This window comes from Lathamus discolor, chromosome 3 (assembly GCF_037157495.1).
Source record: "Lathamus discolor isolate bLatDis1 chromosome 3, bLatDis1.hap1, whole genome shotgun sequence".
Classification (NCBI taxonomy): Eukaryota; Metazoa; Chordata; class Aves; order Psittaciformes; family Psittacidae; genus Lathamus; species Lathamus discolor.
The window spans coordinates 115,510,757-115,538,226 of NC_088886.1; the positions used below are offsets into that span (position 1 = coordinate 115,510,757).

The 27,470-nt window shown below is 36.4% G+C and overlaps 1 protein-coding gene across 5 annotated transcripts in view; it reads right to left on the minus strand.

Moving 5' to 3' along the window:
* Positions 1-27,470, minus strand: part of ARHGAP15 (Rho GTPase activating protein 15) — a 334,091-nt gene that overhangs the window by 261,075 nt on the left and 45,546 nt on the right. For all 5 annotated transcript variants that reach the window (XM_065671278.1, XM_065671277.1, XM_065671275.1 and 2 more), the window contains 4 exons: positions 24,255-24,329; positions 20,115-20,176; positions 15,054-15,141; positions 9,031-9,120 (listed from right to left, as the gene is read on the minus strand). In XM_065671278.1, coding sequence (XP_065527350.1) covers positions 9,031-9,120; positions 15,054-15,141; positions 20,115-20,176; positions 24,255-24,329 — 315 coding nt within the window. The remainder of the gene's footprint in view (positions 1-9,030; positions 9,121-15,053; positions 15,142-20,114; positions 20,177-24,254; positions 24,330-27,470) is intronic.

The window sequence follows — 27,470 nt, forward strand, 5'->3', positions numbered from 1 at the left end:
ACAAATAATAGAAAATAATAATAATTCTATTACTCGGACAATCTTAGGAATTGGCTCACATTTTCATAAATTTAAATGTGCTCCCATAAAAAAATTTACTTACACAAAATGCACACTTTCTTCCTGGAAAATTAGTCTAAAGCTCAATCTGTAAAATTTACCTGCAAATTCTGACCTGTTAGGAGACAGGACTAAACACATTCTAGGTATCAAGTATATGCAAATATGAAATAATGTATTTGTACCAATCATTAATATAATAAAAAAATAAAAATAATAAAAGGAGGTCAACTGAAGTACTGTGGATTTTATGTATTAAATCATCTGATAACTTCAGTTAGATAGTCTATTTTTAAAAGGATTCATAAGCAAATCACATCTCCTTGCAACTTTGTTTGCCAAAGAAAATGTTTACTAAACTTCTCAGATCATCGTTTTATAGATGAAATTGTAGATGTAATTCCATGAAATTCCTGGGAACTTATTCACCCAAATCAGAGAAATGGCAATGAAAGAAAAAAATGGGGAAAAAGAAAGCCCAAAATCCCCACAAACTAAGATAATAATGAATGAAAAACTCCACAACAGAATTCAAGTAATCCAGTCCCTAAACTCAAACTCGGGTTTTTAACAACTCCCATATCCCTATAAAAATACTCTATAAATGGGATCAATTGGGGGTGTATCCTCAAAATCAGTAAACCTAAGGAGCTTTGAAAAGCCAAGTTCCCTTGTGGAAAATGTTCTGGGTTTTCCTTTCATTTGTACAATCAGGTAACTACCTTAAATGTCTTCTTACTAACTATGCTTGTATTACCATTTCAAAAAGTCTCCCCAGCCCATTTGTGGCCCATGAATCACAGTTTAAGAATGACTGGTCTGCTGAAAACCAGGATTTATATTGTTTAAAAGAGATGGCAGGTCGCTATTTGCATTTCTCCCTTTGCATTCAAATTGCCATTGTCCATTTAACACCCTGAAACATCCAGACACATCCTCTCCCCAAAGAATGACAGCAGTAGAAATCATTCTCACACAGAAAACGCGAATCCCTACCAGATCGTCTGGCATCCCTTCGCACAGAAATGCGAGGTGCTGCCTTTCGGAGACAGGACAGCCAAGGCTCTCCGTGCCCAGCCAACTTCAAATATTTGCCTCACTCATTAAAGAGAAACACAAAAATGGAGTAAAGTGACTTCGCCAAGATTTAAAAAAATGTAGCGGCTGAATACAGAAATACCAGCACCAAACATGTAAACAAGTCAGATTTGATTATCTCTGAGTGAGTTCATTTAGTATTCATTTTTCTCTTTGTTTTTTGTTTTGTTTTTTGTTTTTTTTTTTTTTTCCAAGAGTTTGATAAATTAAGGGAACATGTGCAATGTTTGGGCACATATCAAAACAAAATTTTCTTTTTAATATTGAAGTACATTAAGAAGGCTGCAGAAAATATAATGCCTTTAAATTAACTCAGCCATTTTCACTCAGGAGAATCACAAAACCTTAAAGTACTAAAGAATCAGGAAAGCTAAGCTCCTTTCACATTTCTGCATTCCCTTTCAGCTGCTGATTGCCAGGACTATGAAAATGCCATTTTCCCCATTTTATGAGTATACAGAACACCGCACTAAGGCCTCACATCAGAGGGCTTTATCAAGTTCACCAAATTCTATCTGTAGCAATAATTCTCATTACGTGCTTTATCTTGAACCAGCCCATCCTACAAAGCCATTTACCCTTGCCCTATCAGCCCTGCTGATCAGAAGATAATCACCATTTAAAAACATGAAACTACTACCACATGCATAATTTAGAGAATACAGGTTCGCAGCAGCGCTGCTGCAAGAGAAAAAAAAAAAGAAAAGCAGAAAAGCAGACACAACTTCATTTAGCAACCAGCTAAACCATTCCGCCAGGCACCGAATTTTGCCAAAGGATGCTTAAAAAAAAATCCTTCCCGTTGTGACGGTGAGTGCTAATTGGCCTGCTTGCACCCTGTCCTCTGCAGAGCTGGTCATCCCTGGGGAAACGCACAGCCTCGGGGCACTGGCCAGCCCAGGCAGCCCTGGCCTCGTTCGCTGTCCGCAACGCTGCCCGCGCTGGCTCTTGCGCTGCCCACGAGATGGCAGCAATATGTTTATGAATAATGCAGCAAAAGGCTGCAGCCCACTGCCATTTCCCATGCAAGCCGCAAAACGCGATTTGCTTCTTTAGTTATGAAAGAAAAAAAAAAACCAACACCCCCCCCCCAAAAATAACCAAAAAAACCCAACAAAACAAAACAAAACAACCCAAACCCAAAACAAACAAAACCAAACAAACAAAGCAACAACAACAAAAAGCCCACCAAAAACCAAAACACCCAACACAAAAACCATCACAAAACAAAATACCAACACAACCCTCCATGCATTCTGTCAAAAAAAAAAAAAAGGAAAAATAAGCAGCTCCACTGTCAGGCTTTGCTTATGAGTAGGTAAGCTGCCCAGATTTCTTAGGCATAATGTTTGGCGTCATCCAAGGCACAAGGTGCTTCTCGTGCATTCACATATTTGTTCAGCCCTTTATTCTCAGCCATGCTTCTGTCCCTGACAAAATTATGTCGCGTGTACATTAAGTATTAACTGCTGTTATGTTTTACTTTTGCAATGCAGAAAATGCCTGTGGCTTGAAATAAATATTTTCTTCTCTGATGGACAAATAACATCTGCACTTCTGAAAGCTGGAGTGTAGCTGTCAAAAGCTAAGTGATTCATATAATTTCTTAAGAAGCACATGTGTATGAGCATACACAGACACTCGTACCTATCACAGTCACTCACATATCAGCACTTACATCCGTCAAAAGATGTGCTCTTTAAAAAGTGCAGTAAGCTATTATAATAATCATTTTTAGCAGACAGACATCTGTGTACACATAATGTCAGATTTGGAGAATACGAGTTGTGAGTTTTTTAATCAGCCTGATCTTCACAGAAAACTTAGGCTGGCTTTACAATTGGATTTCAGAGTTCTCCAGCTTTCAGTGACACCCCAGGATCTGGTGTGTTACAGGAGCTGTTTGCCTTGATGTTTCATGGTCTGCAGTGAGTACCAGAGGAGAAGTGACCTGCAGGCACCGAGCTGTTTGCCTTGATGTTTCATGGTCTGCAGTGAGTACCAGAGCAAAAGTGACCTGCTGGCAGCATCATCATGGCACCTTGCCCATGGTAACTGTTTCTTCATCCAGACTTTCAAGCCTTTCCAAGACCTCCACGTGTTGTTGAAGTTACACTTCCAGAGTGATTTTTTTTTTTCCCAACACAGTAAAGTTTTTGTGATTTTTTTTCATAAGTCAGGGACAACAATAGGAAAGAAAGGAACTGTCTAGCTAAGATGATACTTAACTACAAATCAACCAAGTTTTGTTGAAAATTTTGTATCTTCCTTCAAGCAACCAGGTAGGGCAAAATGTTGTTTGTGAGGCATGGACTTCACTATTTCTAAAAAGTAATATCATTTTACTGATAATCTGAAAAAGTTAAGTAAGATTTTAATTTTGTTTTAATAAAACAAACAAATAAACGACCAACTAAAAAACACCCCCAAAACCAAACAACCCTACTGTCCTAATTTTATAGTCATAAAAGATGTAAGGCCTATGCTGACGTGACTGAGGATTTTGTGCTACCCCAAAGGACAGAGGAGCCACTGAAGGTGAGAAAAATATATTAGCTATAACCTTGTAAGCACTCTACCTTTACTGCTCAGCTTGTCAGTTTTGTAAATAAAGCTGCTGTTCCTTGAAATGCTTGAAACACTGTTACAGAGGTTGAATATAGAGAGAAGTTCCTTGGAATTCTATTTGAGAGGTTAAAGACTCAGTTTCCCAACCCCCTTAAATCCACACAGTGTCAAAGTCAAGTGTCTTCCTGCTGATTGCTTTTCTATTTTCAAATTCTATATAGTTTGAAACATTAAGTACAAACATTTGGGCACATATTATGAAAATATTTCCTCATTTTCTTTCAGGTGTCACTGGTCTTATATGTCTGCAGTGCAAGGTCTCACAGTTTGCATGCTCCTGTCATTAGGCATACAGCTTTGTTGTTGCTTGTGTCACAGGATTAATTAAACATGTCCCTCTCTATCACGTTGCAGGGGAGGCAAAGTGGTCTTATTACCTCACAGGCCTTACATATGAATCACATCAAGCATTTTTGTGTCCATGTTTACAAAGTAACCTGAATTTCATTTCACTCTTAATCTACTCTCTTTGGTAACATCAAATGAGTGAGTAACATCAATCAAGTGAGTAACACCAAATCTAAGTGTGAAACACTGGTGAGAGAAGGCAAACACACCCATTTGTCCAGGATGGTTAAATATTGACCATTGCTCACCTAGCACTTCTAAGCAAGGGGGTAAAACTAATCATAAGTTTATTATTTAAAGAACCTGTTGCTGACACCATTGAACTTTGTGGCTAAATCTTTTAATTAAGCAATAATAAATTCAGGTTTCTGGGATAGAAATTAAACTACAGTCATAGCAGTAACCTCCAGAAGTGGACAAAATGCTGTACATATGTTTTAAAATCATTACAAGTTCATCTAATACGTATCTAACTCAAAACCAGCAAAGGTCATCACACCTCGTTCTCAGGAAACAGCACTTTCTCCAAGACAGGTTTGGGATGGAGAACCTGTTCCAGCTGTTGATGAGGAAGACCAGAAGGTTCCCATCTATCCAAGTGCAAGGGTGGATTTGACTTTTTTGAATTTGTCTCCTCTCTGCAGCATTTATAAACATGAAATGAAATCCAAATGCAAATACTAACCCAAGCCCCTCCATGTTACACTCTCAGTTCTTCCCCTAGAGAGATCATGGAAAAGAAAATGATCCTTTCCATGGCAAAAGCAGTAATTTAGAACATTCCTGGGAGGTATCCAGATACTACACTGATCCTACAGTATGTAGAACAAAATAGCTTATCATTCAGATTATGCTCTTGGGCAAAGTTGGATAGCTTCAAGGACAAGGGAGTTACCCTAGATCAGCACCATAAATGTTATTATATATGAAACAGCTGCAAGATAAATTCTTTCATATTACACATAGGTACAGTTTTACTTTCAGCTGTCTCACTGTTGAAACACTATGTCTTACACAGATTTCTCTATTTGTAAAATACACTTAGAACTCTAAGTTGCATGTGAATGAATGACTCCTGACGGCTGCCGTGTGTTGAAACCAAAAGGACTATCACAGATCTGTGGCAAGGACCAGGCCATTGAATTCCAGATATTCTTCATACGAAACTTTCTTTAAAAATGAACCAAATAAATGGAAAAAATATTACTAAAGAAACTAACAATGTCTGCTGTTTAAATGAATGGTGCTATTAACAGAACAAGGCAACTTCACCAATTCATAAGCAAGATGCTCATAATATTTTTTTTTTTTTCCACTCTTCAACTCTCCAATTTTCCTTTTCTTTTCTAAGTCATCTGAGAGAAATCTTCCAAAACTTCTTAAAGGGAACAGTCTACAGCCACAAGATTTTGTGCTAATGAAGTACCAGAATTATGAAGCCAGAGATCAAGAGCACGTCTTCTGCAACATCTGGGCTGAATGAAATTAAAAGAAAGGGCTGCTTGACCTAGACTAGAGAATGAGTAAGCATGAGAAAGAAAAAACTCCAGTTGAAAAGTTTACTAGAAGCAGAAAACATTGACTATTGAGGAAATAGGTAAACTAATCTAGCTACTGCTGCCTCAACAATCATATTAGTACTGACTGGAAAGCAGTTTATCATATTATTTTCTTTTTCTATAACCTGCATCAAAATGCACCTACCCAATATCAAACTAAGCCAAATAAAGGAAAGTGCAGAAAGACAGAGTGACATAGGCACCGTTTCTGTTCTAGTTGCTGACTGACAAAACTGCCATCCCTTAACATGGTTTTATTTAGTTATTACAACCATCTCTCTGTAAATGACACTTAGGATTATTTAAGATTATGTTGTAATCCTTTTAATCCTCAGTACTTTAAATTTCAGGCTAAACACCAAAGAGCAAACCAGCACTTAGCAGAAATATTTAAAGCATGTGACTTGAACATAAATCTTCTTTTATTCACCACTCTTTTATTCAATGATGAAGACCTAGTGTATCACGTCATTCAACCAGCAAGAGCAAACAGCACAGTATCTCACTTCAAACTGCTACGTTTCCCCACATCATGTGGAGCTGTTTCTAACTGTTTCTTTTCCTTCGTGTTAGCTATATCATCAATAAAATAAATGAAGGAAAAACAGAAGTTTATATTTTATAGGATGTGCATATTTTCAGTTACTATTGAGGAAAATTAAAAAAAAAAAAAAACCACATAATATGTTCAGCAAGAACAGAAATAGATTGCATGCACAAATTGGATAGTGTGAGAGACAGATCAGACTTATCCTGTTAAATAAGGAGTAGCTCAATTAAAATGAGTAACACTGCTGAAAACCTCATGATCAACACCAGAAACCCAAATCTTCTTGCCTGAATATCATTTACTTGAGGTTACCTCTCTTCTTTTTCCTGCATCGATCATATTTCCAATTAGTTTTCTTTTATACTCCTATACTCCATCTTGTTACCATCCATTAACTGTCATATGCTTAGACTTTAAATTCAAGGTTTCCTTCTATTTCTTCAAACCAAAATCTCAAGTAATTTTCTATTTCTAATCTATAATTCATGAACTCAGATTGAGAGCCCAGCCTAAATCAAACTCAAAATTCTGCATCTACTAGTACAACATGTTAACAGAAAGCAACCACTACTTTATTTGAATCAGAAAATAATATTTTACTATTCAGAAAGTAATGAAACAAAACCCCACCAAACTATGTCCTGTTGCCATGCTTTAAAGATATAATCACACTTACAGCTGATAATTTCAAAGTTAGGCAGCTGATGTATTTAATCAAATAGCAGTGCAATGCATCTATATTTAGGTCGCCAAAAAAAAAAAAAAAAAATCACCCATGCTCTTTTCATTTGAAGAAATCTATGAATAAGTAAACATATATTATCAATCTTATTCCCACCCACTAGGGATAAATAGATCGTCAGAAGTGTTTCCTGAAATATTCAGTACCCAGGTACAAACTGACCTCTCCGCTTTCAAACTTGCCTTGGATTCCCTCCAGACTATCTCATAAATCTTCACTCTATCTCCAGTCCCCTTCCCACTCTATCTGCTCATGCAGCACTAGTCTCGTTCAGTCCTTTCCTCTCCCAAAATGTCACCACTACTGATGCCAAAGCCTTCTCCTCTTTCACTCTTACCATCTGGCAGAATCTTCTTGGAGCTCTCTGTCTAAACAATGCTCTATCCCTTTTCAAAATGTGTCTTAACATATGTCCTTCCTCCCATGCTTTTACTTCTTAATGTCTCTCCCACTCACTTAGTGGCTTGATGAAGACACGTTTTAATGGGTTCAAACAGTAGTGCATGAGTTTCCTTTCTCACATTATTCTGATTCAGTGAAGTTAGACCTCACACTAACAGAAGTGAGAAGAAAATGCATTGCAAAGTCTTCATACAACCAGTTTGATAAATCATTAACAGAGCTTCATTTGTCTTTACACTGGAAATGTATTAGCTGCAACGAATCATCAATCCAATATGTATTTCCAAAAGAAATGTTGCTTACTGCAAATGAGAAATAAACCTTAGAAGCTCAGAAGACTTCTCAGTGTTCTCAGGGGGTTGAAAGAGTGAAGGCTAAGGTTATACTTACTCACATTCCAAGTGAAAAAGCTGAAGATTGACAGGAAAACCAAAATATTTATTCTAAAAATACCTAGGAAATTACAAAGCTCCAAGTGTTGTCTCAAGACAACCTGAAGGATGTGGGGGGTATAGAAGCATAAGTCTTACTGTCTTGCAGAAGCAGAATATTTCTAAATATTTCATGTGCTTTAGAAAGATGTCTAGAAAAATTAACCTTTAAAAAAAAGTCTCTGTAACACTCAGTCAACCCAAAGTAGTTTCTTTCCAAGAAGGCATGTACAGTCCCTGAGGGCAGTTTTTGTGTGTGGCGGGTCGTTTTTTTTTTTAAACCCCAGACCCAGGCACAGTTGATTCCTCCAGCATGTTTCATTGGTGGTGATGCCAAAGTACAATCTGGTAACTAACAGTATCTTGACCCTGACATGTTCCCTTCTGCATCTCTCCTCCCTTGATCGTTTGTATTGTTAAAAATTCTTAAAGTTAGAACTCTGGGAAACAACTCAGTTCATAATAATATTTTGATGTGACTTGATGCAACTTCCAGCGAAAAGAAAAAACAACTTTCTACTAATATTCATGGGAGATGGAGTATGTCCAAAACCTGAAGATGTTGCAATAAAGTATTTTAGCCTGGAATGTTAACCTTGCAGTAATGCTTTTCTTGTCCTTTTATCTTCTTGGGCCTTGATCCTCCCTTTCAATTCAATGAAATTTAGATGAACTAATTAAATAATACTATTTTCCAACTCGAGGAATAGTCCTATGAGAAATACATGTCCTTCTATGCTGGCCCTGACAGAGTCAAGCTTTTAAAATCCTCCCCTTCCAGAAATGAACCTGGGTCATCACCGTCTAAGCACCCTGAACAGCAATAAAAATAAACAGAGTAACCGCACTGTGCTGGAGCAAAGCTTGTATAAGCAGTTAGAAGAAGTTGTGTTTATGAAGTTCTTTAGGTCAAGATTCTAGGCCTGAACCCAAAGCAATTATCTACTAAGTTTTAAAAACAAATTGAATATAGAGCATTAATCAATAAATCAACAGGTTCTCAAGTGTTTAGAAGACTCAGCTGTCAGAAATCCTTCTCTTAGAAAAATAGTAAACTGATGCTTGCTAAAATGTTATTCTCCTGTACCGGTAAGAAAAGAGCTGTATTAAATCAGTCTCTAGTTATTAAAACCAAGAAAAAGGAAATAAAACCTCTTAATTTAACAGAGTTTATACTTAAATGAGCAATGAAAAGCATGTGTTGACTCTTACCTGAAAGACATTTTTTCTGCTGGATTTCTCTGAGGTCCACTCAATGCAAGCACCACACAAATCCACGCACTCAGGTTTATATCCTGGTTTCTGGAAAGAAACGGAGAAAAAAAAAAAAAAAACAACCAAAAATTAAAAGCCACAACCATGAATATGGCCTGTCTTTTCAGAAATGGGAGCAGTTATCAAATAAAATAAGAATAGATCAACTTCAAATGACATATTATTGTAGCATAGCTGCTGATTTTACTAAAAAGAGTTCATTATTCCTTGATATTATTAAGTAGCTACTCCTGAGGTGTCATAACTCAGAAATAAGGCTCTTATACTAGATACATAATTTTAAAAATAATTAAACGATTTTAAAAACAGTCTAATGTAACATGCAATAGATCAAAACAAAGTGCACACACATTGACCAGGTATGCTGGTCAAATGTTTTCTTTGCAAAACCTCTTGAAAAGGTTTTGAGTTTAAAGGTAAAATTTTGTTGCTTTCCAAATTCAAATTTAAATTGATGCAGCTGGAAAAGACAGAAACTAAGCAAGACACAAGACTTACATCGTATCTGTAAGACAAGCTATCTTAAAAAAAAAAAAATAATAAAAATTATCATTTCTAGCTCCTAAAAAGAAAAAGAAATAACTACAGGCTTTGAGGGCATGTGTGACACCCAAAAAGAAGCTTAACACTAGGGTAGCTCCACACAGTTTGCTACTTCACAATGTCAGTCTGTGCATCCCAGAGTGACACAGCTCTGCCTCCCCAGCTTCTCCGGATGGATGCAAATAATTCAAAGAGCAGATTTGTTTGCCTGTATCATTTACATTGCTGGGAGTTGGTGTAAAGCACAATAATCCTCATTTGCCATCTAAGCTTCTTCTCCAGGGACTCTGCCTGTGCAGCAGTTCTGGAAAAGCCCATCTAGTTTAGTCTTTTTAGATTTTGTTACTGTGCATCCCAGACAACAATAAAAATTCTACAGTTAAGAGGATACAGCACTAAGAAGTCCCTTTTGGGTAAGATACAGAGTAATAGCCACATAATGTAATTAATCAGCTTGATGCATCTTTTTTGCTCTGTTGTTCTTAAGCCATTTTACCTTTAAAAATGGCATTGCTGATAAAGAACGCAGACTTAATAGAAGTTAACAGTGGCCAGTCCAGCATCAACCACATAATCAGCTTTCCAAAGATTGCTCACTGAATTACTCTGATGCTGTTATTAAAGGCTAAAAAAAATGTGTGTTCTACAGAATGCTTTTGAGATGGGTAGAAAAGGACCTATTTAGGTTAAAAGCAACAGAGTAAGATACCCTGGTCAAGCAATTTGCAGCCAGAATCTCTGGCAGTTTTCAGTATTGGAACTGTAATTTTGTTCTCCTTTTGCCAAACCATAAAACCACTATGGTTCAGTCCTGTGTGTCTTTGCTTCAATTATTTTTTTTTTTTTTAATAGAAGAAAGATCTTGCTCAAAACGGAAGGATGTTCTTGTGCTTAAGCCACTGGAAGAGCAGGGGTTGCATTTTTTCCCCCCAGCTGGGCCTCAGACTTCTTGCCTGACCTCCAACAGGAACTTAATCTTTCTGAATTTTTAATGGCATTACTTGACTTTAAAAAGGTGTTGTGAAATTTCATCAGTTAATATTTGCCTGGCAAAAGAAATAAAGTTAAAAAAAAAAAAAGTTCCAGACAAACACCAACCTATTAGTACAAACAATATTCAAAGAGCAGAGGCAGAGAACGCATGGATTTTTAGTATTCCAGTACTACATAAAGGGCTGTGGTGTCTCCTTTGACTAGATCACTCTCCTTGAGCAGGAGTTACCTCAAGGAAGTTTCATCCCCAGGGCTCCACGCAATGGTCAGGGGTGCACTGCACAGGGCAGGCAGCACTGTAACTCATCCTGAACACACAACACAGCCCGCTTGGTGTGGGCCGCCTTGCTTCATTTGAAAAAAATTACTCAAAAGGACAGTGCGAGTCTGAAAATACTTTAACGAAGAAGGACAGCTTTGTTCCACCAGCAGAAAGAGTTGAGAAATTTTGGAAACACTTAATTAGATGAAGAGATTCAAATGTACACAAAAAAGACTCCAGGAAATAGTTTCTTGATAGTGAAAGATACAGGGCTACATATTTTCCTTGGGAAAACTGCCATGGCATTTCACTGGAGTGAGAAAAAACAGTGGAAAGCCCAGGGAAATTCTGCAGAAAGATGGAATAGTGAACTCTATAGTACTTTACTATCTCTAGTTTCTATAACTGTACAAAAAAAGCAGCAGCACAACTTGGGCTTCTTTACGCGCTCAGTGCACACAGTTTAATTTTGTTGTAGTAATATGGAGTATGTTTACAGCTTTGATTTTGCAATAAGCAGAAGTAAAGTATGAGTACATGTATCCCCCTTTCCAGAAAGGGTGGGATGCAAGCTCAGTCTTAGAAAGATGGACATGCTTTTGCTATGTACAATAATCAGCTGGAAAACTTCTTTTTTAGAGAACTTAGCAATTCTGCCCACAACAGAACATGAGGTATGAACACCCTATGAGACTTATGAGTATGCCACAGTATGTGAAGCTTCTGATGAAAACTATGTGCAAAACCACTCAGATCCATCAAGCCTGAACCTGTCCAGGGTGCACATCAGCCTTTCCTACTGCACCTAGGTAGGTCCATACAATGGAAGACCTGCTTAAATCTGTAGGGATCACAGGAAAGCTGCCTAGAAATTAATTCTGGCCTAAACATTGTCCTGTTAGCATGTTTTCCAGTTTATGCATTACCCAGAGACACTGCAAGAGAGTAAGTTAAGGTTCCTGAGAAATCCTGAGCCTTCTGTATCCTTGCTTTGGATTTTGTAGTCAGAGCAATTATATCGACACTGTTGGAGAGGGGTTATGCTCTAAACTGTTACAAGTGTCTGCTACAATGAAATCTTCCTAAACATGGATATGGGTTTCAGCAGCATTTTCACTCACTGAATTACTTGGGCTATTAACCAGAGGTTAAAATAACCTTTCTTGAGTAAACTATCTCAGGGAATAAACAGACTACTTTCACTTGGTCACAAAGACCAACTGGTAATAGAATTTAACATTGGTAAGAAAGACTGCTGCTGTGATCTGGTTAGATCACAATGTTCTTAATTTAAAATGAAAAGTTATATTCATATGAATGCTAAAAATGTGCATAAAAAACATGACCTCAAATGAACAGGCAGCAGCAAAAGATAATCATTAGCTACATGGAGAGCAAACTTGCCTTTTCAGTAATAGTTGTAAACAATAATTTTCTGAATCTCTCCTCTGTGTGCTTTAATTGTTGTGCTCTACTATTACTAATATTAATACCAGATATTGTCACTAGCTTCACCAGAAAGCTATGGATCCCAGTCTTCTCAGTGCAAATCAATAGGAAACTTGCTATAGTGAGTCCTACCTCTACAGTTGTACAAGGGAGCAACAGAAACTCCTTTTAGCTATTACTAGGTCTTTGCATTAGAATGTTATTTAAGATTTTGGTAAATATAATTTTAAATCACTTCTAAATGTTATCCTATCGTCAGAAAAATACGCATATTAGAATGTGCTTTCATTTCCTGCTCTCCTTTTGCCTCTATTGTGAAATATCATTCCTCTTATAATGATGATGTCTTATTCTAAATTTTCACTTCATGTACAGTATTTAATATTTAATAATTAATGAATTTGTGTCTTTATAATACAAAGGAACATTAATCTTTTTGTTAAGTCACATCATTTTCCTGCTTACAATGAAAATGCTTTGTTGTAATTCACTATCGTGAATAAGCATTGCCTGTATTACATGATTTCATTAATGGTTGAGCTCCCCTTTAGCCCAAGCAAACTACAGTTGGAAAAAAAAAAAAATCAGTAAGCAAATGATTTCTAATGAATCATTTTTGTATTATTTTCTTTCTACTATCAAAATTATATCTGGTTAAATGGTTTACAAAGGACATAAGCATTACATTTACTTTTTCAGAAGACCAACATACTCATTTAGCTTTTCTTGATGTGTGAAATTTGGAGGATAAGAAATTGGGTTATAAGATTTTGAATACTGACAGCTATTGTTGTTTCCAAGCTTTACACTATTTGTTTATTTACCATCGCATATAAGTTATATGCAACAGACAGAAAATGTATTTTAATGGCTTTTTTTTCACCTAGTGAACATTGAGTTCACAACCCCAGTGCTCAGATCTAGCACGGAATTAAATAAAAATGACCCACTTCCATATTTTTTCCCATAAAGAGCAAAATATGGGATCAATATGTCTGTGTTCTTCCCAACATAGGAGGCAGTAGATATTATCTTACCAACTGTGAGCACTGGTGATGACTGGGACATCAGGGAAAGGGACTGATTTCTCATTTTTTTGAGTTAAACAGATTGTGAACTGGGCCAGAGTCCCATCCTCCAGGTCTACCTTAGTATCTAAAACCTTAAAGGCCTAATGGGGATTTTAATCATGTGGAGGAGTCTCAGAGCAAAATCAAGTCTTGTGTGTGTTGAATTTTACTGGTCCATTTATCTCCTGGGATTTGGGTGAGGGCTTATAAAGAGAAAAAAGAGGTAGCACATAGAAGTGTAAGACACCTGGTAAATTATAAGACTAGTTCTAATAAGTTCATTTGTGATTTTTTTCAAGTAACATATAATTAAATATTAAGAAAAACAAATTATTCTGAAAATATATTAATTCAATACAATGTTTTAAAGGCTGCAGAAAAATTGTATTTTCTAACTGTACTAGCAGAAACACAATCAGAAAATGCCAGATTTCATCCTTTCTGTTGTTTCAAGTATTCTTTTTTTTTTTTTGCTACAACACTCACCTTCTTTCAAAATGCATGAAAAGGTGGAAAAGGTTTCATAGCAGGCTGAATTGGTAGATCAAGAACATATAGAAGAAAAGATTTATATCACCTGCCACAGAAAAAATAGCTTATTGTTTGTGACTCCTGCCAAAGAGAGCACCTTTGTGGCCACCCATCATGCTAATGAGATTTGGCAGGTTTGATCAGTCCTTGAGAGCCTTTCACAACAGGGCTTTGTCAAACCTGTCCCTTTGCTGCCCACAGAGTCACGCATTTGCCGAATTCCCCTTTTGTTGCCCACATTCAGGTTCATAGGCTCAAACTCAGCAGTAACTAGCACTGAAGGGATACATGCCATTATTGCTTGCACAACGTAGCTGTCACATCTCTGAAGACTAAGATCGGTGGTCTTTCCTTGGGGCACAATAAAAAGGTACTGCAAATTTCACTTTGTAGTAACTACAGGCTACAGAAATTACATTAGCTGCATTAGATGGAGTCATAGAAATATTCAGAAAGGTTAGCAGGATATGGTAGATGTCACATTTATACTACTATAAAAAATCACTTTACTAACTTATAATGTTTTCTGCTTTGGTAACACCCGATATTAAGGTGCCATTTATAAATAATTTATTATTATTTATTAATGTATAAGCCACTTTATGAGATGGTAGATAACAACTTAAATTCATGTATTAAAGATGCACATACATGGTTTAATACAATTTACGTCTCACAATATCCTTTGCAACAGATTCTCATCGCATCATCTGTTAAGCATTTATTACTAATGCATTTTATAACATACTTTATAATACATTATTCGAGGAAGTAGCTGCATTTAGTGATCATTTTCATAAATAAGAATAAAGCATTTATAAATGGCACCTTAATTTAAAGTGTTACCTTCACATTACTGAATAGTCACTCACCATTTGTCTCACTTTGCAACTATTCTCAAAATGTACCTCTTAATAAAGGACATGCTAAGTCCTATTTCTTATCATATAGTATATCTGATTAAGAGTTTATCAAGGCATTTTCTTTCAGCTGCTCTCAAAACTTTGAAGGTTGCCAGCTCAGTCTGAATTTGTCTTACATATACACCAAACTATTTATACTGAAATAATACTTGCAAGGAAACTGAGTGTATCAGATGGTTGACTGCTTACCAGGTTGGCCAGTGCTGGCTGCTTGGATTCTTTATAGAATTCCATTTTCTGAGCAGTGAGAACAACCCAGGATGTGGACCAGTTTTTCCTTAAAAATAAAATTAAATTAAAAAGAAGTAAAAAAATGAGTAAGACATGCAAGTAGGAGGTAGACACTCCGTTTATAGGCTTAGTTTTTAATTATTTCATGTCAGAAACAAAAATCGCCTAAAGTCAATATCAACAATGCACTTCAACCAATATTGATGGAGTTGAATCACCTTAGATATACTTGAATGTGGCCTAGCAAAGCTTGAAAACATTTCTGTTCATTCATGTTTCGAAGCCTATCTATGTTCCTTTTTAAATATGGTGCCTTAACTACAGGAAAACAGCAAGATAATTCACACATGCTTAAATTTCACATATACTTGGAAGACTCCAAAATAGCTGGCATTCTTCTGGTAGCTAATACTTAAAATAGAACCAGGAAGGAAAAATGTGATTTTGATCTGACTATACAGAGCTGTCCTGGGTTCAGCTGTAACAGTTATTTTTTTCTCCTTCCTAGTAGCTGGCACAGTGCTGTGTTTTCAACTTTAGTCTGAGAACAATGCTGATACACTGATGTTTTTAGTTGTTGCTAAGTAATGTTTACCCTGATCAAGGACTTTTTAGTCTCATGCTATGCCAGTGAGAAGGGGCACGGGAAGCCAAGAAGAAGCAGAGACAGGACACCCGACCCAAACTAGCTAAAGGGGCATTCCATACCACAGCACATCATGCCCAGTATAAACTGGGGGGAGTTAGTTGGAAGGCCCATGATGAGAGCTCAGCAAAGGATTTATTTTGAGAGGTCCCAAATGCTTTGTACTTTCCATAAACAAATAAAATTTTAGGAAAGAGAGGAAGATAAAAATGCTATCTGAGAGAGGTTTAAGCAACCATTAAATATCAAGGAACTCACAGCAAGGCCCTAGAGAGCTGTCAAACTGCTGGGGCCAGGAAAAAATCAAAATACACATAGAAATGTGAGACACTGTACCTGATGCAGAAGAACATAATAATCTACTCAGAAGAAAATGCTATTATATATATGACATATAAAGTGGTGTTTCAAGCCACCACATAATCATAAACAAATGGATCTGATAGAAAACTATTTTTTGATCATTATCTCAAGTTTGACTTTCCTATTTGGGGTTCATAACATCCAATATTTGCAAAAATACTTACATAGCCACTATTTCTTTCACGTGAATGCAAATCACAAATCTGTACATTTTAGAACAAACCTGAAAAAGCATGTGACAAGCAGGCTGTTTCACATGTATGTTGTGGTGCCTAAAAAGTAGGAAGCTGCTGTAAGGACACAGGGAGCCCAGGGTGTTGTTTTTAGCAACCCTTTTTCTCTCTCTCCCTCACCTGTCTCTCCTAGTCACTTTGAGTTTTCTTTATTTAGGTATTCCTAAGTAACTCAAACACACCCATTTTTTATTCTAGCAAAACTTGTCTTTATTGAGTTTAAAAGCCTGTTAGTCACCTTTGTGATGTTCACTTCCAGATCCATCTCACAGCTTTGCTGTACTCAGTATTCCATCAAACTTCACATCAGGTAGATAGATAGTTTTTTCTATTAATGACTTTCCTGTTCCATGTTTCATTCATCATCATAAATAGCATAACCAATATTACATATGAAGTTGTAACACCACTGGCATTACCAGAGGAGCTTGCACTTGCTGCACTGTGGACAGAATTTCAGCCAGCATGATCCCACGACCACCCCTAAACTATGTCCAACAAGAGGCAACAGTGGAAAATAGCTCTCCACTAAGGAGATTAATACATCTGAAGAAAATATGACTGCATTTTTTATGCCATGTTGATGGGGAAAAAATAAAGAGAGAAACATTTAGAAAAAGAAGGAAACAGAAGGGTTATAGGAAAGTACCTGACCATCACCAACAAATGTTTCCCCACAAAAAGACAGTGTCTGTAAGTCACTTTGAAATTTTCTAAATTCATTACCACTATAAAGCTCAATCGTTTGCTAAATGCGAACTATGTTCACAGCTGTGGGTTGTGTATATTGGGAATAAAGAAAAGCTCAACCTCAGTTATTTTTTTAAAGTATCCTTAGGAAACTTTAGCTTTACATCCTTTAGCTAAAGTATCCTTAGGAAACTTGTATTCCTGTAGCTAAGAATCACCATTAAGGTAGTGAATGCAAGTTGTCTATTGGTAAACACATCTTCAGTTATTTTTCTTTTTTATTTCTCTTTTTTTTTCTTTTTACTCAAAAATAGTCACGCAGTTTCACAGGGGAGTAAGTAGCCAAACATGCAATATGCAGGTTCAATTCAATTTTACTGTGAGTTGGATAGCCCGAATAAATATGGATTACCAAAGTATTAAAACCCTTGGGACACAATCTATATTCAGTACCAAACTTACTTGAAATGCTTGACCTTAGCTATGGAGAGAAACATTTCTGTGTCATGGACACTTCCACTAGGCAGAGTGCTCCTTGCTCCAGCTACTGGTGTGGTAGGTTTATCTAGCTGAGAAGTTCAAATCAGTAAATCTATTTTGAGCTCCCAGATTCACGTGCAATTTTCTTTAAAGATTCAAATTCTTCATCAAACTAACTGGGAAGTTTGCCAAGATTTGAAAGTGTTTAATTTCAACCTGGACCTCGTTAAAAAATAAGAAAAAAAAAACAAATCCAAACCACAATAAAATATATTTCTGTTTCTTGTTTTAAAATAAGAAGCCAACAACAAAAAATAAAAACTTAAGAATTTTTAAAAATTGTGTCAGGTGAGATGTTTCACTGAAGTTTCATGCTGAGTTTTAAGGTGAAAATATTTTAGTTGAATCAGGAATAAGAAAATGTGGTGGTTTTGCAAGACACTATAGGAATTATAAAAACTATGAGAATGCAACTGTATTTCAACTACAGAATCTGCACCTAAATGTTACTCCCCCGGTTCTTTTATTCTGTAGGTTTTTCATATTAAAAGTGACACCTTAAAATCAAAACCTCATTACTTTTATCACCTAAAGATAAATAATACATAAACCAGACAACCTTTTTATCAGATTGTCCATAAAATCATCCTCAGATTAAAAAAAAAAAAAAAAAAAAGGCACAAGGGGAAGGAAAAAAAAAAAAAAAAAGAAGAGGGGGTGTAAGGTACTTAAAAATTCATTAGTCTCTATACAGATCTCAGAATAGTTTGTTAAGGTCATTTATTTCCAACCCCCCTGTCACCAGCAGCGACAACTTCCACTAGACCAGATTGCTCAAAGCCCAGTCCAACACTGCCAGGGATGTGGCAGCCACAGCTTCTCTGGACAGTCTCTGCCAGGGCCTCACCACCCTCACAGGAAAGAACTTCCTTATACCTAATCCAAATCTACCCTTTTTCAGTATAAAGCCATTTGCTCTTGTCCTATCTGTACATGCACCTGTAAAACACCCCTCTCCAGCTTTCCTGTTGGCCCCTTTATGTACTGGGAAGCTGCTCTAAGATCTCCCTGGAGCCTTCTCTTCTCCAGGCTGAGCAACCCCAGCTCTCTCAGCCTGTCTCCGTAGGAGAGGTGCTCCAGCCTTCTGACCATCAGTATTTCATAAGATACATGCAGTGACCTAAGGTTTTCAAGCTCTTTAGAAAAGACAGTTCACAATATTCTAAGTTTTGCAGTGTGGCATCAAGATTATTCAGGATGTGACTTCCAGATGCTAAAGAGCAAGTTTAGGTAAGTGAAAGGAATCAAAATGCATGCAGGGTAGATGAACTCCCACTACCCATCCTCTTTCAGTGTAAAGAGCCATAAATATTGGTATACAGAAAAGATCCAGGTAAAGCTAACAAGGAGATTGTGTGAATTCACTTATAGCTACACCGTTAAGTTTGTTATGGAAAAATCACTGCTGGAGAGTCCCGGCGAGGTGCAGCCCGAGTCTTGGGGGCTGCAAAAGAAGCCCCGAGAGCTGAGGCTGTATTTGCATTCTGTCAAACGAACACCTGATGGCAGCACGTTATAGCTTCAGTGGTGCTCACGATCTCTGAGGCTATTTTAAATATATGAGACTGCTCAGGAGTATTTAAAAGTACGAGATTCCTCAGGGCTATTTAAATATACAAGTGGTCGAATGTTGCCTGCTTCCTGTGCCCAACCCAAGCCAGTGCGCAACACCAAGCCATAAAGGGGCTCTGTGCCAAGGGCAGTGATGCACTGGAAAAGTGGGCACAGGTGATGCCCTGCTTATACATACTCTGTAGAAGCTTCTGCCAGTGTCCAGAGTTGGGAAAACAGTATTACTGTCTTCAGTGTCTTTTCCAAAAATGCAAGCTACACAGCTTTCTGATAGCACCCAGCTGAAGCTGGCTTGGCCAAGTGCTTGTAATGTTCTTGCTTTGAGTGAGAGGTTGGACTAAGGGGTACCCAGGCTCCCTTTTCAATGGCCATTCTTAGGATCCTTATGGTTTAGAGCTATATAGGTAAGATAAATTATTACTTGGCTCCTTTCTACATGCAAAACTACAGTATTTCATGTTAGTCTCTCATTCTCGTTGATAACACACAATGCTGGTCACGTCACTACTAATCACTTACTCCTTTAAATACAGCAAACCATAGCAAATCCTTCCACAAAGACTGCATTAATACTCACATTACTTTCAACACAGTGTTAGTAAGTGCTGACCACTTTGGTAACCTTTTCTTGGCATCACAACAAGGTGGGTTCCTACACCTCATCCTTGACCTCTCTAGCACACACTTTGCACTTTAAAATTTGTCCACTGGAAAATATATTGTTGGTTTATTTGGTGTCTTACTGTCCTTAATATACATAATATATAGAATATAGAGGTTAACACACACATGATCATTGCATCCAGTGAGCCAATTAGCTGCTGTCACTTGGTTTCTGGACTGTTATCAAACATTGGATTAATACTGAAACAGTGGCAGTTTGTTTGTTAGCAGCAACAGTAGCTATATACACTTAAACATGAATCGCCTCTGAATTTTGCAAATGATAAATTCTGTAACATTCATGTATAATACCTTAATTTCTTGCCACCATCTGCTATTTTAGCTTTTAGAAGATATCCTTCTTTTTCCACTACCTGCAAGAAAGAAAAAAACCATGTTATAACCATATAATTTATTCAGATTAATGAATTCATTTAGTACACACGTAAGACTCTACATCTAGCTAATCTAGTGTTGTAGGCATTTTGCCACTAATTCAGTTTAGTTGTCTTTTTTTATCCCAGTACAGTCAGTTCTTGTGAAAATTCTCAAAAAAACATTCAAAGTCAACAAGTACACAAAATAAACAACAAGAAAACCCACAAAAATATTCTATTAATTGGTTTAGAAGAAATTTATTGCAATGCAAGAAAAGTTTCTAGCTATAAGTAAAAATTAGTTGAAAAGATATTTCAAGTAAATTATGCCAGTGTATTATTTCATTTATTGAGTTTCATTAATAGCTATGAGGAACACTACTACTTTTGTAGAAGCCTCTTGCTTATATTCTAAAGATACTCATGTTTAGGGGTGTTTAAGGGTAGCCAGTGTCAGAGAAACATCAAATATCTGTACAACAGGAAAGGTTACATTGCCTTCACAGGTGCCATATTTTGCTTTGAGTCAGGATAAAATCAGGGCTCATGATAAAAAGCATCATGCTTTTAAGTCATGCTGTCTTTCAGATGTTGTCTGGTATTGAGATCCTCACCCCTCAACCCTTAAAAGGTTATACTTCACTAGAGTGTGTGCATCCATGAGCAAGAAGAACTTGTCTTCAAATTTCCAGCTGAACTAAATGGTCTCGGAGTATGGTGAGAAAATCGAACTAAACAGTTCTGTTAATTCTTGATATACAAGCTGAAAGGGGAACTATTACAAAGGAAAACACAGCTGTGTTACACGTTTTCCAAAATACACCCAAAAAAAGGCAAAGACCTTAGCTATTACCTGTACAAAGCAGGATGTGGTATTAGCAACCTGATATCACCTTTGAAGATCCCATAAGCTGCAACTGATATTACTTAAAATTGGTCCCTGTTCTATGGTGTCAGAACAGGCTAAGGACTCTGCCAGTACACACAAGGCTGCAATGTTTGATTGTAGCTTACCAATTTTATGCTTGAGTTTTGGTATATTAGAAGCAAGTCCTAGGCTTGTTTACGTTTCCTCCACATTTCTGACCATTATCCTTGCAGACCAGTCACGAGAGACGTTTCTCGGGGTTGGTATTGGGATCAGTTCTGTTTAACATCTTTGTCAGCAACACAGACGGTAGCATTGAACGCAACCTCATCAAGTTTGCTGATGACACCAAGCTGTGTGGTGCAGTTGACAAATTGGAGAGAAGGGATGCCGTCAAGAAGTACTTTGACATAGTTGAGAAGTTGGCCCATGCAAAGCTTCAAGGAGTTCAAGAAGGGCAAGTACAAGGCCCTGCACCTGGGCTGGGGCAATCCCAAACACAAATACAGGCTGGATGGAGAATGGATTGAAAGCAGCCCTGAAGAGAATGACTAGGTGTTTCCTGGTGAATGAGAAACTCAATATAACCCAGCAGTGTGCACTGGCAGCCCAGAAAGCCAACTGTTTGCTGGGACACATCAAAAGAAACATGGCCAGCAGGTCAAGGAAGTGATTTTGCTCCTGTACTCTACTCTCGCAAGACCCCAACTGGAGCACTGTATTCAGCTCTAGGGCTACCAACATAAGGAGGATGTGAACCTCTTGGATCCAGTCCAGTGTAGGGCTACAGAGATGTTCAAAGGGCTGGAGCACCTCTCCTATGGAGACAGACTGAGAGCTGGGATTGCTCAGCCTGGAGAAGAGAAGGCTCCAGGGAGACCTTAGAGCAGCCTCCTAATGTATAAACGGGGTAAGAAGAAAGCTGGAGAGTGTTTTAGAAGTGCATGTACTGATAAGACAAGGGGGAATGGCTTTATATTGAAAAAGGGTAGATTTGGATTTGGTATAAGGAAGGAGTTCTTTCCTGTGAGGGTGGTGAGGCCCTGGCAGAGGCTGCCCAGAGAAGCTGTGGCTATCCCATCCCTGGCAGTGTTCAAGGCTAGGTTGGACAGGGCTTTGAGCAACCTGGTCTAGTGGAAGATGACATAATTTAACATGCTTTAACAGTAGCATAAGGATTTTAAAATTAAAAATATGTCATTTTGACTATTAAAATATCATATTAACAATGTACTTGTTTAATTATTTCCTTAGATTTTCTTCTGGTATACAGCATATAATGAAATATATACAACATAATTATCTGTTTGTACCTATGAAAAGATCTGTAGGTCTGTGGGCAGTGATTTAGGTAATGTTCCCAAATGGCTGCACAAGAATTAATGTATGCATTTTCTATAATTTGTATTTATCTCATGCAAATTCCTGCCATGAAGATGATTGGCATAGAAAACACAGAAAGTGTGTAGGGATTATTGTGCAGAGTCATGTCACTATTTATCTAGTAATGGATGAATGAATTATGAGAGCTAAAGTAAGACTTAATTCCCACTTCCACCTACTTTCTTGTTTTCTTTTTTTTTTTTTTTCAAATTTACATCTTTTGATATTTTCCTTCCCCTTCTAAACCTTCATTTTTGTAGCATAAAACTTGAGGCATGGCCAGTGCCAGAGAGGTTAAATAACATAAGAAATGTTGTTTTTCTTAATATTTTTTTCATCTGGAAACAGAAACTGGGAGGAGCATTGACCAACCATTCAGAGAAGCTGTTGATTGATTCTCTGAATCAGACCCAAAATCTCATGCTTTCAATGTTTACGAACCACCCTTCCCAAACGGTTATTTTAACCAATCGAAAAATAAAGGCAAATATGATTTTCAAGATCCAATCTGAATCACCTCTGTTCTCACCTTTTAGGAAGTTTAAACTTAGATGTGATTGCAGATGAAAATGTTGCAGCTCAGTCATATTTTCCCAATAACTGAATTGAGCTAGGTTATTGAATTCACTATCAAAAGTTGGACATATAAAATAAGCTGTTTTAAATTGCACAGTTCAAATTCACCATTTGTTATAAATTAAATGGTTCAAAATTGAACAGGAAAAATTATAAGGTCTTCAGTTAATAAGACCTTTCAGTGCTATGCAATTTAACTCATATGTATATATTTATTGCTTCATCTGAATAACCAAAGGTGCTGCCTTAAAAAAAAAATAGCATGGTCTTCATTAATTGATAATGCACAGTTTTTTCTGTAATTAGTATAAAGGGCATTTATGGAATTACCAAACATCATTACCACAAAGACAAATCTTAATGTTGATGCTTTGTTGTTTCTCTCTCCATAGATATCATCATTTGTTGTTAAGCTGCTGCCCTTCCTGCACCTTTTCAGCATTTGGAAGATTGAGAAAATAACCCAAAATGCCCTGAAGAGCGAAGAATTAGCATAAAAATAAGAAAATTGAATTATTGTGTGGGATTATTTTTTTTTCTATGTTGCTCTTTTGGTTTTATTTGCTTTTTAGAAAAATATTAAAGATGAGAGTATGCATATGTAAATATTTGAGTTTCTAAATAATGTTTTTTTAAAAAAGGTTCTCATAGGCTAACAGTATTAAAAACTATAAGGAAAAGTAATCACTGTATCACGTATAGGTTCTGTAATTTCCCTAGTTACAAGAATTCAAAGCTTCTGAACCTACCTAATCCTGAAAAGTTTGTATAGGGCAAAGTACCACTGATACCAATATTTCTTTGATGAATTTGTATTTGCATATTCATTTTCTTTTAATAGAAAAACCTCCATGCTTCTCATTACCTCTAGATTGTTAAAATGTCAAGGAAAATTGTTATATTTTTTGATAACTTTTAATTATAAAAACTGATATTCATATTAAAAATACCTTAATATGAGCAAAGATGGGACAAATAAATGGTTGTATTCCTTCATACCAGGTATTGATACTGATGAAATATCTGTCTGGTACAACTGACTTAACAACAAAGTCAAGCTATACGAATTGCCTTGTACCTTCTGAAATTATTCTTTTTATTGATTAATCAGGTCTCTCAAATCCCTTAACGTCTTGAGGCATCCAAAGCCTCATGTATTTATTCTTTAATAAAGCATGTGTAACATTTACATTATAAACATTTAAAATAACAAGAGTGATTTATGAGTTCTATAGAGCAATTGCTTACTGTGTGGTCCTGTGTACTAATGATATTTGCAAGTGTTAAGTTATGCTGGGAATGATTTCTTCTATGACGACTTACCTAAAAAAAAAAAAAAAAAAAAAAAGAAAAAGGATGTAAATTCAAAGAGATTCAAACACACACAGGTAAAGATGGAACAACAAATCTAATTACTGGGCATGCACAGCATGCATTGGATGGAGTTTTGGAAACCTGGTTACTTTCAGTACCATATTTCTGTGAAAACTGGTGTTCCCCGAGCCCTATGCATTTGAAAAGTACAGCTACTAAGCTCTAAACGTCTTTGGTATAAATGTATTTCATTGTGATGTCACATTGGCAACTTTACCTAAAAGTTAAACAACTGATAACAGTAATTTTAAATTATGACTTTTCCATCAGGATTCTCAAAAATTTTTTAATTAGTTAGGTTTCATTTTACAGAAATGCAAAAAATGCTAATTATAACCTCAAGGCCACAAAGCGAGTCAACGAAGAAACTAGAAAATAATTGGGAGCAATCCCACAATATATCCAGTACGTTTAAACTGCTTTAAAAGCTATTTCAAAAATCTCCATGACTGGAAGGCTGTAGCCATACTGGACTCTGATTCTACAATTATTCGTAAGTACCAAGTAAGTCCTGATCTCCTCCAGTTCCTTCTTTTGTAGGAAGAAGCCAATACAAGAAAAAATATCTGTTTAAACTCAATGTCAATCAGTAATAATATAATTTGGAGTTGATATCCTGTAGAATTTAGTGCTTACCTCCTCTTTTATGTGAAGCCAAAAAACAAACAAGAAAATACAGTCTCAACTAGTTTCCACTGTATTCATCATACTGCATTCTCTTTTTCCTTATTAAAAGAGAGTTAACCAAAAGTAATAATGTATTCCGTTTATATTCAAGTGTCTGAATGTAGAAAATGTTCTTAATTAATCCAGAGGGCCACACTCAAAAAACAGTTAAACATATTATGATCCCATATTTTTTCTCCACACATTGCTTTCATGTTTATTTGTAAGCACTAACATTTTTAAGCCTTGAAATCTATATCCTAGATATTGCTGTACTCTCCTAGTCAGAGATAATGAGCTTAATGAATTACCAGTTCTAAATTTAATACAAACATTTCAAAGAAGGAGATAAAACATTCTTCACAATTCAAAAGTTTCTCTGACCTATTTATGAAGAATATCACTTAACAATTTCATTAGGGTGAGTAACAGCTGGTGACATGGCTGTGTCCTAAAGTGTTTTTCTCTCTTAATATTCTGCATCTTAAGCAATCGAGCTTTCATAAGAAATACTTTGGTTAGTGGCAGTACCTCCTTTGGGGAGAAAAAAAATGTCAGACCACATTTTCTGCATTTTGCAATCTTGTTTTCAAGAGTGTCATGTTCCTGTTTTATTAGCATGTAGGGTAAACAAGAATGATTTGCTGATGCTATTGAGAGAACTTCTAAGATTACAGTCTTTCTGTTTAGATTTTGAATGGAACTTAATATTAATGCAGGCAGAGACATGTATATAAATTCAAAAGAAATTAATTCCATTTATCTTTATCTTTACTGTTCAACAACTCTGAAGTTTCTATAGTGTTCAAGGCATACAACCAACTATTCAGGTCCAGATCATAGGAATTCTTTCTTACCCAGATCCCTCATTATAATTATTTCTTAACATACAACAGAGCATATTGCCCAGTGATGCTTTCTAAAATATGTTTTCACTCATCCAAATTGAATAAAAGACACCATCACTCCACAGTACGTATTTTAACATTCAGCTGCTCTCCCCAGGAATCATATGTGTCTGTTGGGAACCCCATATGCAACTTTGTGAAATGTACAGCATCGATGAGAGCTTTTGGGCTGGTCTTTGGTTCAGTGATCAGAGTATTAGCAAAGGAAAAGCTCGTATTTGATACATGTTAAAAAGAATACTTCAGAAGCACTAAATCCATCCACAACTGAATGAAGAAATGGAATAGTAAAAAGTATTATTTTTATAGTACAAGCAAATAATTAGTGGTAGTGTAATAAAAAAGGCAATAACAAGATTTCCAGGAAATATGAAATGAGAAAAAAAAAAGTTACAGTTATGGATGATATTATGTGGTTTAAAAACCTCTTTGCTGTACACAAAGCAGAAACATTATGAAAAACTGCATGTGTAGTGGGAGAAATTTATTGTGATACTTTTTGCTAAGAAGGCAAGAGGGGTTTTTAGGGCAAAAATAAAAGTAATTACATTACTTTGTAACCCAACAATGACCAGTCTCATACAGGAAATACTAAAGCTCCAATGTCTGAGTTTATTTACACAAATGCAATCAAAATCCACAGCTATGTAAGCCAAGATCAAGCTTTTCTAGAAAAACACTCCAAATATTTGGCTTACAAATGGAACCAATGGAAACTTTAATAAATTTCTTACTCATTTTTACCAGCCTTTTAGTTTAGTAATAGGACTCTAAAAAAAAAAAAAAAATATCAAAACAGCTTCAAAAAATCCAGCGACAACAGAGGCAATATATTGTTTAAGACTGATTTTATAAAATTCCAGCAGGTATCATACAAATTTGCTCTTAAATGTATTTTACAAATATTGCCGAAGGAGCTAGTTATATCATTTCCTTCATGATATATGCAGTTCGAAGTTAAAATACTCTTAGCAGAACCTGGGTGGCAGTTGTCAATATACTCATTTTTCAATATACTTACAAGTTTCAATGGTGTACCAACATATTCAAAGGGAAGTGTAGGCTCAACTATTTTCATTCTTTCATTGAGTTTTTAATAGATAAACCATAAAGGACATATTTTGAGATTATTTTTTTCCCTCTATGTCTCCATTCAATTACCGTAATAAACTAAAGAACAGCCTAAATAATATCTGTCACAAGTCCTCTACCTCACCTCCCAGGGTATGATGAAAGGCAGAGATTTACAGGAGAAGTTTGTGAGATCTCTTTTTGGGAAAGGCAGCTTATCAGCAGTTTTCTGATTTGATGAACATTCTTCAGTCAGCAACAATGTCACCTGCAGCATTAAAAATCCACTCTGCAAGCACTTGCAAGTCTGTGGACAAGTCTTGTTTTGTTAAATTCAGTCTCAGCAGCCCCCATTTCCCTTAGCTAAAGGGTATCCATCTCCTACCAGAGTTATTTCAGTATCTAAGCACTAATCCATCATCATCCTTTCTACAAAGGCAAAGCC